Below are 16,962 nucleotides of genomic sequence, written 5' to 3'. Positions count from 1 at the left end.
TTTAGTGCTTGACTGTCATCTGCTAATCAGACTACGTAGAGATTTGTCAGCAGAATTAAACTGTTTGAACTCAGCCTCCTGCTCTCGTTGCCATGCTGGAAGCAGTCTGTGTGCTTCGTGCTAGTATTTCCACAGCCATTCCTAAAATGGAGAAGGAGGGTGGGGGGGTAAGAGGATGAAATATTGGCTTAGAGGCCCACTCTATTCTGTGCAAAAGTAAGGGGAGAAGAAAAGCCAACTAGAGTGAGGTGACTGAGTTCATTCTCAGTGTTGGCAGTGAGCCATTGACTTGCCTGTGGGTGTCTGTAACAGTGCCATTGCATGTGTTTAGCCTCTCGTCTGGAAAGGCCCCTTTCTCCTCAGAGTTTGTCAAAGCTCTCTCATTGTGTTGGCCCTCTCATCTTGAGTCAGGTTTTTTGTCCTTTGCAGATCTTGTGACTGCCTTTAGACTTGTTTTCGTCCCTCTCAGGGGAATCTCTCTCTGACTGGACAGTCATCAAAGAGAGGCTTCCAAGGAGGATGGCTTATCTCTCCCTCCCTTTGTCTCGCTGGTCTCTTTTTTCCCCCTGCTTTTTGCTGAGCATATTTGCATGCAATGTCGATTCACAAATTTTCTTCATCTAGTATTTCACTTGCAGTGACGTCTGCTCAAGCACTACAGCTCCTCCCTTTGTGAGTTCTGTTTATCCAGTTTTTTCTCACCAAAAGACGAGTGTGCAGCCATTCCTTGAACATTTTTGAGCAACAGTTTAGACTACCTGACACAAAGACAACGACTCTTGCTGGTGTGAAAATTTCAGGAGTGTTTTCCTATCTCATGGACTCTCTGAGCCTATGTTTACAGAGCTCCTCTGTTCCTTAAAGCCAGAGCCATGTTCAGCCTCTCGTAATAGAGCCCTTTGCGTAATCAAGTGACCCTTTGTGTTTGTGGCAGGAAGGAAGGGTAGATAGTGCCCCTCTTTGTACTGCAATAAGGAGTCAGACAACGGAGACTGGCACACTACGATGTAGACACCTTGCAGTGATAATGTTCATAGTGCTATAACAAGTTATTGTTTACTACTAGTTGCAGAGGTCATTACTGTCCGGGTTGAGTATGAGGAACTATGGCCACCAACGGAGGTAGCTGAACTGGCATTAATACTAGTGAACTAGTATTATACAGTTTATAGACCGCCTTTGTCTGGGATTTTAACCCAGCATTATTTTGTTGTTTTCAGTGGAACTTGGGCAATATGGCCAACATCTTCTATCATGTTGGAACAGTATTACTTTCTGGTAGTCTTTTTTTATTGTATTCTTTTTATTGTTTTGATCAAATCAATATATTAGAACATTATATTTCATGTTGAGAACCTATCTTTGCCGCTGTTCCTCTTGTGTGGCTCGGACAGTGCTGAAACATGAGCTATGAGAGACACACACACACACACACAGAGAGAGACAGAGGCGTCATTAGTCGGAGGCTCAAAGAGTCGTAATGTCTTTTTTGGCAGGAGTCACAGGGACACGTCATGAGTACCAGTCCATCTACTACGACTACTACTGCTACTGTCTGAGAATGATGCTGTAACCAGATGACCAGAGATGTTGTCTCAACATTTGGTTGAACTAGACCTTTTAAAATTCATTCCCATTGAGGGTATGCAGCTTTTTTCATATGCCCACCGTGTTGCTCCCCAGCCTTGTGTCCAATTTTAACAGTACATTGCTGTGTTATGCCATGTGTGCTGTCATCTGGATGGTCACTGTAATAGGATTGTGGCCCTTTCTTCTTGTCTCTATTTTCACTCCCACCTCTCTTCCTTTTCACTACCTTTGTGCAGAATAAACATCTCTTCCCTTAGCATGCCTGTTTTTACTTCCATCTTCACTATTGGTAAATATGACACACTCCTTGTAGATAAGGCAGATGTAGTTTGCCTAACATGATCTTGAGGTAAAATATAATGCAGAGTAATTGGCAAATAATAGTTTTGTGTCTGAATGTCTGAATTTGATTGGATAGAAATTTAAACAAGTTTACAAAGTGATTTTGTGTTTTCAAATGTATTTACATATTCTTTGAACCTTTTAGTGAGCCACTCAGAAGCTGATAGCAAGCTACTTGTCAGAGACCCCTGCTCTAGTGCCTGACTCAAGGCCTACATCTCTATCTGTCATTGAGTTATTTATATTGCCTGTAAAGCCTCATTAAACTCAGAGTATTTTTGGTTTACGGGCTGGCTTGACATGGCTCGTTTCTGTCTGAGTCCTCAGTGTGAGGACAGTGGACTATTCAGCGAGCAATGAAGGAGGGGTTCAGTGTAGCAGGTGCTTGGGCTCTTACTCCTTTACCAGGAGCAATGGAAGAGGGAGCAGCTGTGGCAGGGAAGTGATGACATTCTGATATCCGGTGCAGACAGACGCACACTTTCATCTCTAGCTCCTCTGGAGGTGCTGCCCCAAAAAAAGAAAACAGTCCTAAATATTGCAGATGTTATGCATTGTTCTTTTTGTCGGTATAAAAAGCGTCCAAGGCAATTCCACAGGGGTTGCTCAGATACAAATACTGTCTCATGTCCCATGTTTTTTTCTTTTTTCCCTGCAGGTTTGCTGGCTAAGCGAAACAGCCAATAATGTACGGCATCTGCTCTGCAGCCACACCCACTTCCTGTCTGTAGAGGAAGCGGCTGTGCCAGCATGTCCTCTCACCCCCAGTCTGTGCAGCCGGGCCGGAGGACTGTGGACACACGGCACCTGCCAAACCCGGCAAGTCTACCACTGCAGCTGCAACGGGCACACACGGTAAGGGGGAGGCACACAATGTGTTTAATGACACCACCTGTAGTGCCTCGAAAAAAATATAACCCTTTTTACTGGAGTTGTAGCTCTTGCTATGTCTGTTTGAATATTGGGTAAACAGAGCATTATTCTGAGCCTCTGGAAAGGGTCTGACCCCAGAGGCCTCCACCTAACAGAACCATTCCCAGGTTACACTGTTGTGCACACAGAGCTGGTCCCTCATTAGATGTTTGAGTTGACAGTCAAGGCGTCCCCCATTATTTCCAGCTAATTATCTAGATTATGTTCTGATACACATCATCAGGTGCAAAGCTGTCCGTGCTTCATAGTAGAGTTCGCTTGCTGATGTAGAAGTTGATTTGGTGACCTCCAACATTTGCAGGGCCTTTTTGTTCTTGTATGGTGGGAGAAGCCAATGCGTGCCCCCCAGGTTCTCCAGAGCTGCACCTGTAGTTAATCCTACACCTCCCTCTTGTTATTAGGATGAGATGAGGTTTGACTGGCTGTCTCCCACAATCCTTGACTTGCAGAGGGACACGTTTACAGTAGCTGCATGGGTTACCCCATTTGTGTGACAAATGCCTAGGAGAGGGAGAAATAAAAGCAGGAAATAAAATGACTGGATATTTCAGAAGCAACATGCAGGGAATGGGAAGTAATGTTTTCATTAACTTGGGTTCTATGCATCATGCTGACAACATGTTGTTTGTGTTCCAGGAAGTGGGACTGGTTGACTACCACTCTCATCATGCCAGGGACTACAGCTCCCACCTGGCCCAGCCCCATCGTCGTCGCCCCTCCTTACTTTCGGAGTTCCAGCCTGGAAATGAGAGGTAGGTGCACCAAGCTCATGTATGTATGTATGTATGTATGTATGTATGTATGTATGTATGTATATATTTGTTTATTCTCTCATAAGCAACATATTGTTTAAGATGCCACTTTTAGACTCCTTGTGCTAATAATATACATTGTGATTTTTAAATGACATGCTGTACTGGGTGCTGTTTGTTATATACATTTATTTGGGCAGGAGTGTTTACAGTACAAACGAAGTATCATGCCACGTAAACATGCCAGCCTAATATCAGTTCTAGAAAGTATTGCACCATGATATTATCATCAATCTTATTTAACATCCTCCTCTGCTGGGGATTATAGATGACATGACCTTTTTTGTTTCAACCATTTTATTCAAATGCTAGATTAATATTGTGGTGTTTGCTGTCCATATCAGAACTATATACCATTCACATGAAAATGGTAGTGATGCTCCTTTAATGTATTTGTCCTAGTTAAGTCTTGATGCCTGAGGGACAATGCATGCTCAATGGAAGCGTCATGCAGGCTGCATTTTTATACAGTATTATTCTGCTCAAGCCTCTGCCTGTTAACCCTCCCCTAGTGTAATCCTCATGTAAATGGCATCCGCAAGCCGTTCTTCTATAATGTTGCGTTAAACGGCTCTGCTATAGACCAACAGTAAATCAGGGAAAGCCTTGTATGTATAGCACTTTCCCTCTGGAGACTCAAGGTCTTGTACCTACCAGAGTTGTTTATTATTTATATAGCCATGCTTTTTTTGAGGATGAGTCTTGATGATCACTTGTGAATAATTGATGTGCATGCCATGAATTTTGTATGTAGCACAGAGGATAAGTCGCTTTTTAAAAAAAATTTTTGTCAAGCCAGATTTTCTTGCTTATCTTAAACATGCACGTACATAATTTTATTTTCTTGGGGTTGATTTTCCTAGAAATATTTGTTACATGTACCGTATGTCGGATGTGGAGTTAGCGCTGTCTTTCTAAATATTTCAAATAATTTGTGTAGCCTATGGAATAAAAAGCAACAGACAACAGATGGTAGAATGACTGTCGCAGTGTGTGGCCATTGCGTGTCAGTGTCTTTAAGTATTAATTGGATGGGATTATAGTCTTCAATGTAAAGGCCATAGCTGTGTGTTGGTCCCGTTTAATGGTTAGCATAGCCTAGCCCATAATGTGGCAACACTGGGTCATGGGTTGATACAGAAATAAACACCACACTGTTCAACTGCAACCCACCAGCTTCTGATTTGCTGACACTTTTCATTCAATCACTTGTGCTTTGGCAGTCACACTCAGTGTACATGTCTGTTTCTGCAAGGCTGATGCCTTGTGAGACTTCTGCAGTGGAGTAATGGGGATGCTTTTCAGTCGATTAAAAAATACCCATCATATCAAAAGTTAGCCCATGTGTCTTTGTGGAGACTGTGAAATAAAATGTTGGTCTTGCTGAGTGGGGACTCCTTTCAGTTGAATATATCAGGCCTTCAGCATTCCTTTTTAGAGGGCTTAAAATCCAGTCTGAAGCCCGCATTCTGTGTTCTCATTCAGAGTCTGAATAGCGTCATTCTAGCCTTGGCAATCCTTCAGTCTATGCACACCATGCCTCCATTTGTAGCAAGCTGAGGGTTGGTCACATTCTGACAGATAATGTAAGCACTAACATGGCCTTAGAAGCTGAACTAGGACAGCATTATCTATTTCTCAGTATGATAGATCTATGTTTCCTTCATCTCTTTAATGGTATTGGACTGTAGACAAGGTGAACATGTGCTAATTTAGTTAATGCTCCAAATGTACCCTAATTACAGGTCTTGAAACCACAACAGTGCAATCATTGCTGAGCCACTGTGCTAGCTTTTTGTTTCATCCTCCTCTTTACTCCAGGCAATATCTGTCACTCCGCCTCTTCCCATCTGTCTGAGATCACCCAAGCTACTTGAGAAAGGGACTGAATAAGTTTTCGAGCAAGCATAACAAGACAGAGAAACCACTTAACAGGGTTTCTTTTCTGCCCAGAACAGCGAGTAGGCTGAAAACAAATCTGGTGCAATCATGCAAAATGAGTTTGTAGCTGTGATTATTTCTCACCATCTATCTGTGAGCTTTGATTAATGTAGTAAATGTTTATTAAAGTAGTATTCTGAGGCTTCTGTTCAGACCTTAATATTTTTTGCATAGTTACATCAGTGTCTTTTCTAATAGTTGTGCAAATGGTACTAAATAGGTATTATGACATGTTTCTATTACTGTTTTGGGATTTTAGTAACCCTTTGTGTTTACTGACATATGCATGATTGTTGTTTTCTTTACACCTATGTTTTTTCATTTGTAAAAAAAAGAATTAGTGTACATTTATTCCAGTATCTAATAATAATAATAAAACATTTGATTTATTATGATTATTATTTAGCAGTTGTAAGGATCTCTGTCTCCTCCTTTTTTGTCCATTTGTTTTTTTGTTCAGCAGTATGAAGGGAAAAGTTGAGGACATTAGTTTTTGGACTCCACCCATTTTTCCTCATGTGCACTTACCCAGCTTCATTCATCCCAGCTGTGGTGCAGTTAGCCATGCCTCCCTTTCTGTTAGCCATCCCTGCAACTTGCACAGCTGTGGAGCTGCTCCTCTGGAGAACATGAAGAGATTGGCAGCCGCACAAACGTCATAGTGCTTTTACAATCATGGGTTGCTGCTATCTGCACACAGGATCTATGTTCCCTGTTCTAATGGGGCCCAAATCAGTAAGAAAGTAATGGAACTGTTGTTGGGAGTTGTGTTGCTCCTGTCCCTCTCCTCTCCACACACTGCCCCCACCTCTGCACACATCTCTTTATCTCATCCTCCAGAAAAATCCTCCACAGGGATCTGATTATTTTGCACGCTCACAAGAGGGAGAGAGGGAGAGAGGGAGAGAGGGAGAGAGGGAGAGAGGGAGAGAGAGAGACTATAGCTTGATGATGTGATTATGTAAGTGCCAACCCTCTATGGAGATGCGACTCAATGAGTGAGAAAAATGTATTCGGGTCACACACCGTCTGGCACCCTGTTTTTCGAGGTACTATTGCGGCAATCACTCAGATAAACATCCACAATCCATTTCTTTGCGCACCACCACCCCATGACACCTTTTAACATGCATATTTATCCCTGCATATTACATAATATGACATGACATATTTTTCTATAGAGCCGAGGATGGTCTAATCGTTACAGCACCCCACTAGGCAGAGACAAGCTCCATGCACTTTGGCACATAAAGAAACCACACACTAGGCCATTGTGGGCCTGGACCAGCAATTATGGTTGTGTTTTCCCTCTTCTCTTCAGCAGCCACATCCATTTTGACACTGGCAGCAAAGTCACTGACATTCTGGCATCTGCCTCCAGGGCAGACTTGAGAAAACCGTTACCCCAGAAAGAACAGAGAGCCATTTACAAGTGGGCTAATAAAATTTCAGAAGCTGTCATTTGACTACACACCATTTTACTGGTGCACTGTAGCGTGTTGCTAACCCCAATGACGAACACATGCAGAATGCGGATTATTCTAGCATCACACATGCATCAGATCATAGTCAGATCATATTACAGTATACTGCGTACCCCTCCTCTGGTGGCTGGTGTAATTGTTAGCATTCCTGGTCAGCAAGATCAATTTCTAGTTTTAGGGTACGCTATAGGGAGTGTCATAGCTCCAACTGCAAATCTAAACAGCACTTTTTTCGCTGTGTGTAGCCATTGACTGCCTAGCAATACCTGCAAAACCCCACACAAGAGCAGCACTACCATATGCTGCTATATTGAAAACCATTAGATGCTAGTGTTACAGTGAGTCACCTTTTCCAATTTCCTTACTTCCCGTTCTTTCCACTATTGAGTGACCGAATTCACGTTCCCAATTTTATTAAAAAAATGTTGTTAGGTCTTTAGTGATTACTTTAAGATGATTCCGTTTGAATCTAGCCAGCTGAAGAGTTAAAATGTAAGTCTGCCTGATATCCAACTATCATCTTGTGCTTTTGTACAAATGTGTCTGTGTGGTAAAATGTAGCCTGTATTAATGGGATTTTATTTGGCTATCGTGTTTCAACAAAAACCTGCACCAAGCCTTGTCTCTTGTTCAGAAGGCACTGTTTCCCATTAATTACCTAGATCCCGTGGAACCCCACAGATTCATAATGTACCGACACATATTTTTACACTTCTCAGCGGGTGGGGTACGTGCAGTCTGCCCGGGGAATTAAACTTTGTGGGTTAGAGATGGCCTCTCAGTGTGGGGGGGAGGGGATCCCCTCTTAGACCTCTCCCTGGTGCTGGCTGGCCCTTGTCGGGCCCACATCTAGCTCATTTTTTAAAAGAGTGAAGGTGGCTCGAATCAAGCCAAAAGAAATATAACTGGGTTGTAGGCGGAAACACAACCGTGGTTTGAATTATTTAAGCACCAACATTTTTACCCAAATTCCCCCAAAGAAATTATAAAACCCAGATAACAATGTGACATTTAACATTTCGGGGCATGTCGAGCGGAGAATTGCATTCGCAGCTCAAATTTAACATGCACTATGGTTTAAATGCACATAGTATTTCGAGCCCTGCTTTGGAAGTATGTTTTCTTGTCTACATAACATTACATGTCATTTAGTTGACGCTTTTATCCAAAGCGATTTACAATCATGTTGCATTCATACACTGTAGACACAGCTACAGGGAACAATGCAGGGTTAAGTGTCTTGTTCAAGGACACATCGACTAGGGCGGGGATTGAACCGCAAACCCCCTGATTGAAAGACGGGCATGCTAACCACTGACCCACAGTCGCCCTTGTCTAGTATGTCAGGCAAAAGATCATGACAGTCAAACTTCACATCGTCCTGATCTTTCGTTGCTTATTCTTTGTGACTCATCTGTCCCTCCGACATTATCAAATTTAACTCTGCTTTCATAATTTTAAGTTGTAAAGCCATGCTAACTTTGGTACCCTAACATGCCTGTTAGCATGTTCATTTATGGATTATAACATGTTATGTATCTATGTTAAGATTACACTAGTTGTCACGTTAACCTTAATTTTAAAGTACAGCTGTAACTATTGGGGAATCTTTTCAATAGTAGCAAGCGTTACTCTTCAAAAAGTCAGTTTAAAGTTATTAGGGTTCATCTTCTGACTTACACAAATGTCTGTGTGAAATTTCTTTGCAATTCAGAGAATCAGCCGCAACGCTAGTACCTTTTTTTAAAAACCTGATTACACTACTATAGCAAGGAAAATACGGAATATATATATATATATATATATATATATCTGAATTCGAAACGTATCACAAGCTCTATATTGATAACTGCTGCCTGTAGCTTACTGTTCATTGAAGTACAGTAGCTTTCCATACGTTTTTCTAATCTGCTGCGTCTGTACGTTGCAGAGGACAGGAACAGCATATCCGCTATGAGCACATGTACCTGCCAGAGCCCAGCGGCCAATCGGAGGTGGAGTATGCAGAGATCAAAAGGCCTCGTCTAGAGATGAACCCAGAGTCTCTGATGAGGCCTTCATCCCACCGGCCACAATTGCCTCTCGGAGCAGCTGAGGATATGGCAAAGGTCAGTAACAACTATGAAATACAGTATATGATGTGGCACGTGGAGTAAATTACAGCTTGATTGTCATGGAATTGGTACTTGATTTGGCTAAGTCAATCAAGTATAAATTGTATATATGTTATGATGATAATAAAGGGCTATGTGTACCGTACATATGCATGTTTTTGAATTGATATTATTTTTGAATTTTATTTTTTATAAATGTTCATTGTATTTTACATTAAACACTTCACCTTCAACATAAAAGGCACACTTAAACAAAACATAAAAATAAGCGGTACTTCACTTTCAGGTTGTAGAACAAAAATTCCCATGGATTTTTGTAAAATTATAAATGAGCCCCAAATCTTATCAAAAGACAATGCAACACACCATCAACCCAACTTTGCTTGCTTCGTGTATGAACAGATTTCCATGACAGCAATTTTATGGTTAGCTTCAGACAAAAAGACAAGATCTAGAATTAATACTGTAATGTCATATATGCCAGTTTCTATACAAGGTGACCACTTTTCTAATATTCTGCCTTTTTTTTAAAATTTATTTTTGTCAGCCTCCTTCAGAGCCACAACGTTTTTTTTATTAGACATACCACACCAGAAGTCGCATAAGGAGATTCTGCAGTGTAGGAGCTGGAGCTCTGTGAGCAGCAGTGGAAAGACTATAACAGAGCTGTGAAACGGCAATTAATAAATAATAGAGCTGACCTAGATTTCAAAAGACTGAGGGTGGAACTGTATGAACTGCACATCAAATCGACTGGCTTGCAGTGTAGAACCGCTGATGGGGAGCTGTTCCTAACATTACACAGAGTGCTTCAAACTGCCATGGGAGGCAGACAGACAAGGAATAGTAAATAGATGCACCAATAATGGAGGGTACAGGAAAACACACACATTGACTCTTAAGCTTGCAGGGAAATATTCAGGAATTCCACCCAAAACACAGACAGCTGTAAACCTATTATATAAGTCACGTCAGATGCAATCACTGCACGGATCAAGTGCACTAAATGATCGTGGATGGAGGGAAAGATGCAACTGAAAATATTGAAATGGTAAAATGTAGAGAGGCATAGATGGAGGTGAACGGGGAAAGGGAGGAGTAATGGACAAAAACCAACAAGAAAAGAGGAAGTAACCCCAATGCTGATGCCTGTAGCATGGCTCGCATGTACAGGGAGTCAGAGGGACTCTGCATTGCAGTGGGTTTGATGCCCAAACAAAGAGGAGCTATACACAATACTATGGAACTCAGTCACATAGGCCAGTTCTTACTAAACCAAAAACATTTACACATGCTGCAACACCCAGAGGTAACTTAAACCAAACCTGATGCATGCACAGCCCGAGACGTCATGCAGTGGAAGGTTCTAAATGTGACCGGGGTCGTCGAGGGCATATAAGATGTAAGCTGTGCCAATGGCTTAGCTATTGGTCTGTGGCCTTTTCACACTGTCACATGTGTAATAGCTGTTGATGCCCTGCAGTACTGTTGACAAGCACAAAGGACAGTGTAGGGCACAACACCAGTAGGCAGACTACTTTTGACCTTGTAGTTTTGTCATACCATGGTTAAACACTCCACATTTGCACACACTTAACTATCCTTTATTTTGCAACAGAACAAAGGGGGCAATAGCAAAACAAATAAATGACTTTACCAATAGACAACTACAGCATTGAAGGCAAGAATATAAATCAACTCCTGCACGGTTGAAAATATCCTTGTGTGTGTGTGTACATCTGTGTGGCTTGATGAGGAGGCAGTAACATTCATCAAATTAATGCATTAAACAAACGGATGCTTTATTTACATCACATTTTCCACATGGTATTTGAACAACACAAGCATATATAATCAGGCTTTGGAATACTGTTTCACTATCGGACATTATTTGGATGGAATGATTAAGTCCTTCATCAAGGTAATAATCGCCAGATAATCGGTCATAAAATAATAGTTGCAGCCATTATCTCAATTCCCTGGAAACAATTCAATCCGCTTTCATTGAGCAGCTTTCATGATTAACTAGAGCACAGTAGCCATTCAAAGTAGTATTTCTCCATCAACCTTGGGAGGTTGTGTGACTAATTTTATTTATTTCTTCATCAGCGATCGTCCAACACTACTAAGGGTTTGTTATAAGTGTATACTCACAGATTATGAGACTCTTACTTAAGAGTACTGTACTAAAGATCAGTGGTGTGATGAATCTTTTCTCTTTACTGTCATCAGTACAGCTGCTCAGTTGATGAATATGCACCTCCTGAATTTGATCTACACACATGTTTCTCCTCTACATCCTCAAAAACACATTTCAAACCAAGTCTCTTTAAACGGAGCCAGCTGCCACAGCTCTTGGACATAATCCTGGCAAGAAAGGCTGTGACCTCATATTCATTAGTGTGGTCTAGTGACACTGAGACGCTACGCTGTCTTTCCTTACCCAGAAGACTTAATTACTGGCGTGTGTTACCTTCCCACAGGATACACAGACTGTGTTTATAGTATTTCTTATAAAGTAACATTCATGCTGTGCAATCACAGGAAGACACAGGGATGTTTTGAACAGGAGAGAGAAGTGCATTGTACAAGTTAACTTTATTCTTGTTTCCATGTCAGATACGTTACACTAACCAGCTCTCTATTATTGGTGTTATCCAAGATCGACATTTCTGACCATACGAAATTCCCTTTTGACATATTCATCTTTGTCCACATTCTTCTCGCTCCCTTCCTATTTTAATAACATGAATCTATTGTTTGACTTTTGCTCTAGTGTGAAGTTGATCATAAAATGAAACGCACATTTTATATCTAAGCATGCCCCTTTTTTCTTCTTGTTGTGCTTCTCTAGGACCGTGGAATGGGGAAGCTGGAGCCAATCTCCCCTGTGAGCCCGGTCCATATGGACCCTGACTTGGATCTGGTGCCGGCTCGCTTCTCCAAGGAGGAGCTGATCCAGAACATGGACCGTGTAGACAGGGAGATCACCATGGTGGAGCAGCAGATCTGCAAGCTTCGCAAAAAACAGGTCTGCACACCTACGGATGATGTAATAACTTTGAGATTATATGGGCTTGTGTTGTGTTTAGAAATTGCAAACTGATGCGATCAAGTTTTCCTGCTTAACGCCCTCATTTTAAGATGGATTTATGTTTCTTTGTGGAGATATTTGGCTGTTAAGGCCTTTGGCTTGGGAATTGATACTTTTTCTGCCAACGATTTTACCTGTTGATAGTAGCACTAGATGGATGTGTCGGTACTGCTTGGCATGCAACTTAATATAACCCACCCTTTTAGCAGATGATTGAGGTACAACAAACGTTCTTTTTCACAAGGTATTATTTTTTGCAAGAGATAATGTGTAATAGTGAAGAAAGTTGAGTAGTAGGCGTCACTTTGTGATGTCATTCGTGTGCGTTCCGCACATATCTTTAACAGGCAGGCATACCTAAAAGTACCTTTTTATTCGTCATGCTTGGAGATGTATAACTCTTTACCAATGCTGGCCTCCTTGTTTAATTTTCTTACTGGCAGTGTTTGGCTTGTTTGATGTGTTCATGTGTGCCTTTCCAGTTTGATTTTCCCTGCCAGACTACAGTTGTCATTGGTGTAATAAAGTCTTAAACAGACTTTGCTGTGTTGTAATTGAGCAAGAAACAGCTACAGAACTTGAATGCAGCAATGTGCCACGATTCTGTACATGCTCTCCTCCAGGCAACTGCATGCCTTTTTTCCCCTTCTCCATGGCTTTTTATTTAGGAGAAAAGTAGGTTAAAAATATAGACGTCTATAAATAACAACTTCCCTGGGGCAGGAGGATGATTATGGTGGAGGTTTTGTGACTGCTAAACCACTCGTATCCCTGCCACACTGTCTCCCTTTTGACCGCCTGCCATGTTTAGTAAAGAAACAGTATGGTTATGTTTTATTTTCCTCCATCATGCATGCCATTATGTTTAATTTACTGATTCACAAAAAATAAATCATCATTCAATAGGTTAATGTATTGATGGCAGTTACATGTGTTGTTCTCAGGCACACTGATTATTATTTATTATCTTGACCACTGAAAGAGTATTTATTAATACACTAATATTGTAGACACAGCATTAACGCTTTACCCTCCCCCATAACATTATATTGATAATAACAATGACTGTACCCCACAACAACACAGACACTAGTACAGCATATTTTGCAGTAAAACAAGACGGACACAGAGTAAGTAGATAATTATAAATACATGTTACTGTTAATAACAAACATTCCAGTTTTTCTTTTTTTTTATTTGCAAGTACTCAGCTGGTGGAGTATTGCCTCCAAATAACATGCTGATCAGACAAATTGTTAACCTTTTTTGGACTAACGTATTTTCCGCACTATAGGGCGCACTTGATTATAAGGCGCACTGTCAATGAATGGTCTATTTTCAATCTTTTGTAATATTATGGCGAAGCACAGTATGTATTACTCCGCGACGCTCCTGACTACGGTAGCCGTAAAGGGGCGTTCACACCAAATTTCGCCAGAGTTGAAGTATTTCAACTTCCAACGCGAGTTGCAAAAGTTTCACAACTCGCCAGCCAATCAGCGTTGAGATGCTCCGCCCGTTGGGCTGCTGCTGCTCTGGTAGCGCTGGAGACTGAGTCGGTGAAACTCCCCGAGCTGTGTGAGCCTACGGGTGATGTTATGAACCCAGACACCAGGGCGTTAGATGTTCCGACGTTTATGGGATGTCCACAACAAGTATAAAGCAGAACTAGTGGTTATTTCGACCGTGGTGGATGGAGGAAATTATAACTGTTTTTAACAAGACAAGCCATGGAGATAAAGCCACGCCCCCTTTTCGCAACTGGTTGCGAAAGACACAAATGAACACAACTTGACTGGCGAATAAACTGACGCGAGTTATAAAGCCGTTTGGTGTGAACACACCATAATGCTGCAAGCGGTGCGGCTTTGTAGATTACCAAAGCCGTACTAAAACATTTTGACAGAGCGCCGTATACCACACAAAATCGCTTCGAGATCAGTAAGCACAGCCAGAATTAATTCATATATAAGGCACTCCGGATTATAAGGTGCACTGTCGCTTTTTGAGAAAATTAAAGGCTTTTAAGTGCGCCTTATAGTGCGGAAAATACGGTACTTATTGTTGCTGACAACATTTCACCTGATGAAATCAATGGTTGTTGCCCTATGTTAATGGGAAGACGTAGTGTATAATTAATATGGGTTCTTCACCAAATTGCAAAAGCAACCAAAATAAAGCTGGCTATCGGATTCCAACATTAGGATTGAAACTTGTGCTTGAGAGGCTAAGCTCTACTGTTTACAAGCATAAATCAAGACCCTTCCACTCACCTCAATACAAACGCAGTGTTTTTATGGATATTCTTTTTTACAGTCTGGCTCTGCAAGCATTAAAACATCTGGACTAATTAAGTTGCACGGTAAAACTTTATTTAATGAGTTGTGGCAGAGTTAGTGGATTGGGGGGTTGGAGCTTAGGTTACCGCCAGCCTGTGTCATGTCAGACAAGCTCAGGATGGCTGGTTTATTTTATTTTACTCTGAAAAGGGAAGAAGGTGGGGGGGGTCTCTATGGGAATGTGTTTCCTGCACCATATGCTTATCCTGGCCTTTCATGCCACATGATGATCCATCTTGCTTCACTCATGTGGATCCTCTGGAGGCCGCCTTTCCCCCTTTTTTGAATCCCCTGACGAGATGAGATAGAGGGGGGTCTGACTTAACTGTAGATCAGCTATATGCACGCTGCACAGCAACACTTGGCTCCCGCCCACAGGATTTTCACTATTTAATTTGTATGTGTCTTATATCCAGAATAAATCGAGATATGATTTAATACACATCAGTACTTTTGTTATTTTTGCTGAGTAGTTCCTAACATACTGGAGATTAAGGAAGACTAAGATTAAACTATGACTTTATGCCAGCTAGCTAACTAGTAACTAATGCATTGATACGTTTCAGTGCTGAATAATAAGCGAGACAAAGGTTTTGCTTGTATGATATATGCTACGCTACGTACATACGCTAAATGCAGACACACCGCAAGCCTTATTTATGACCGTATGTGTTGAAACGGCAGTTTTCTGTGTTGCCTTAGAAAATTCAACGTATAAATAATTTAAATCTTCAAATGAATATCTCATTATCGCCTGCCATTATCACAAGCAGAAGGAAGTGGCTCCTTCCACATGGTGCTTATTTAGGTACTTGAGTGTGGGAGGATTTAATGATCCTGACTGGACCATTAACACCGTTTCAACATCTGGTTCGCAATCCAATCTGCCAAAGGTGCAAAACGGTTGTAAATGGCCTTAGAGCCTAACAACTTTTCCTTCTATATGCTTAATGTCAGATCAGCATTTCCTCTTTTCTATATGTGCTCTTTCAAGGAAAGATTGAAAGACATGGAAGCAAAGACTGAACTCTAGATAAATGGCAGTGAAAGAAACATGAAGGTTGACGCGCCTCAACCATGCCAGATGCACTCTTTTAATTCCTAGCAGCTTTCTCTGCCAACTCCCACATTCTTGCTTGCTATCTGTCTCTCTGTTTTGTTCACCGTAGAACATATTTTAATATCCCTGTTTCTGGAGTACAATCTTCAACTAATGTTTTGCTTCATTCCAGAGTGACTAGTAAATTAGAGGAACACATTTCCCTCTATTACGTTTTCTTTTGTGGTCTCGCTCGTTCGCTCACACGCATTGAGTTTCCAGCCACACAGCAGGCATTGGCTTTGTTTACAGACTGTTGTAGTAACTCTTTGATTAACAAGGCCCTGGGGAGTTAATAGCTATTACAGCTAATAGGACAGTTGGTCTCGTCCCTGCTGGAGTGCCGGGGGGAGGGACTGTTGATCTAACACACACTCTTTAACCTCACAACAAGAACTGGTGAACACCAGGTCTTCCAGGAAAATTGAGGCCCATTTGGATTTTGTCAAGTGTTAACTTGTATGTGTGTGTGTGTGTTACAGCAACAGCTGGAGGAGGAGGCTGCAAAGCCACACGAGCCAGAGCGAACCATTTCACCACCACCCAGTGAGGCCAAGCACCGCAGCCTGGTGCAGATCATCTACGACGAGAACAGGGTCAGTAGATTATACATACGCACCACACGCTCAAACTGTGGCCCACAGTTCGGGCCCAAAAATGTTCACTTGATCATATATGCAGTGTAGTGCAAGAAAATATCGGAGTGAGAGAGAGCATGTAGTGTTTCACTGGCCTGATTTTGAACCTTTTTGAAAAAACCCTTGTCAACGAAAGCAGAGTGCCACAAAGTATTCATCTTCCGACCTCCGCCTCTCTCTTGTCAGGACAGGCAGAACTCTTGCCTAACAGAATAAGTTACTAAAGGGCATTGCAGCAGGCATGATGGATCTCACATACAGCCTATAAATTGACACAGGCGCACACTGAAACAAATCTTTGTCTTTTATCAGCTGCGCAAGTATGTATAGCAGCTGGGAGGTCAAATAACGTTAATTGTAAGTGTTTAGTTAAGAAATCATTTATATGTAGTAGTGCTCTGTGCAGAATGTTACCTATTCATTTATTTATTTTATTTATTTATAAAGGAGTGATTCTCAGTGCTCTCAGTCCCCCTAGTGGTGAACATTTTATTTAGAATTGCCATTTAAAACGGGGAACTCCTCTCCTACTTATCACACCCCAACTGTACTGTCTTTGAACAAGCCCCCTGTGGG

The 16,962-nt window shown here is 41.6% G+C and overlaps 1 protein-coding gene across 1 annotated transcript in view; it reads left to right on the top strand.

The window, feature by feature from the left end:
• The window catches only part of ncor2 (nuclear receptor corepressor 2), a 76,480-nt gene that overhangs the window by 14,218 nt on the left and 45,300 nt on the right, over positions 1–16,962 (top strand). Inside the window, 5 exon segments of the mRNA XM_034542696.1 lie at positions 2,591–2,787; positions 3,502–3,617; positions 9,033–9,210; positions 12,071–12,247; positions 16,231–16,344. Coding sequence (XP_034398587.1) covers positions 2,683–2,787; positions 3,502–3,617; positions 9,033–9,210; positions 12,071–12,247; positions 16,231–16,344 — 690 coding nt within the window. The 5' untranslated portion in view covers positions 2,591–2,682.

Source organism: Cyclopterus lumpus, chromosome 9 (genome assembly GCF_009769545.1).
Source record: "Cyclopterus lumpus isolate fCycLum1 chromosome 9, fCycLum1.pri, whole genome shotgun sequence".
Taxonomy (NCBI): domain Eukaryota; kingdom Metazoa; phylum Chordata; class Actinopteri; order Perciformes; family Cyclopteridae; genus Cyclopterus; species Cyclopterus lumpus.
Note: the sequence above shows the minus strand (reverse complement) of the source record. Positions and strands in the feature narration are given on the sequence as shown.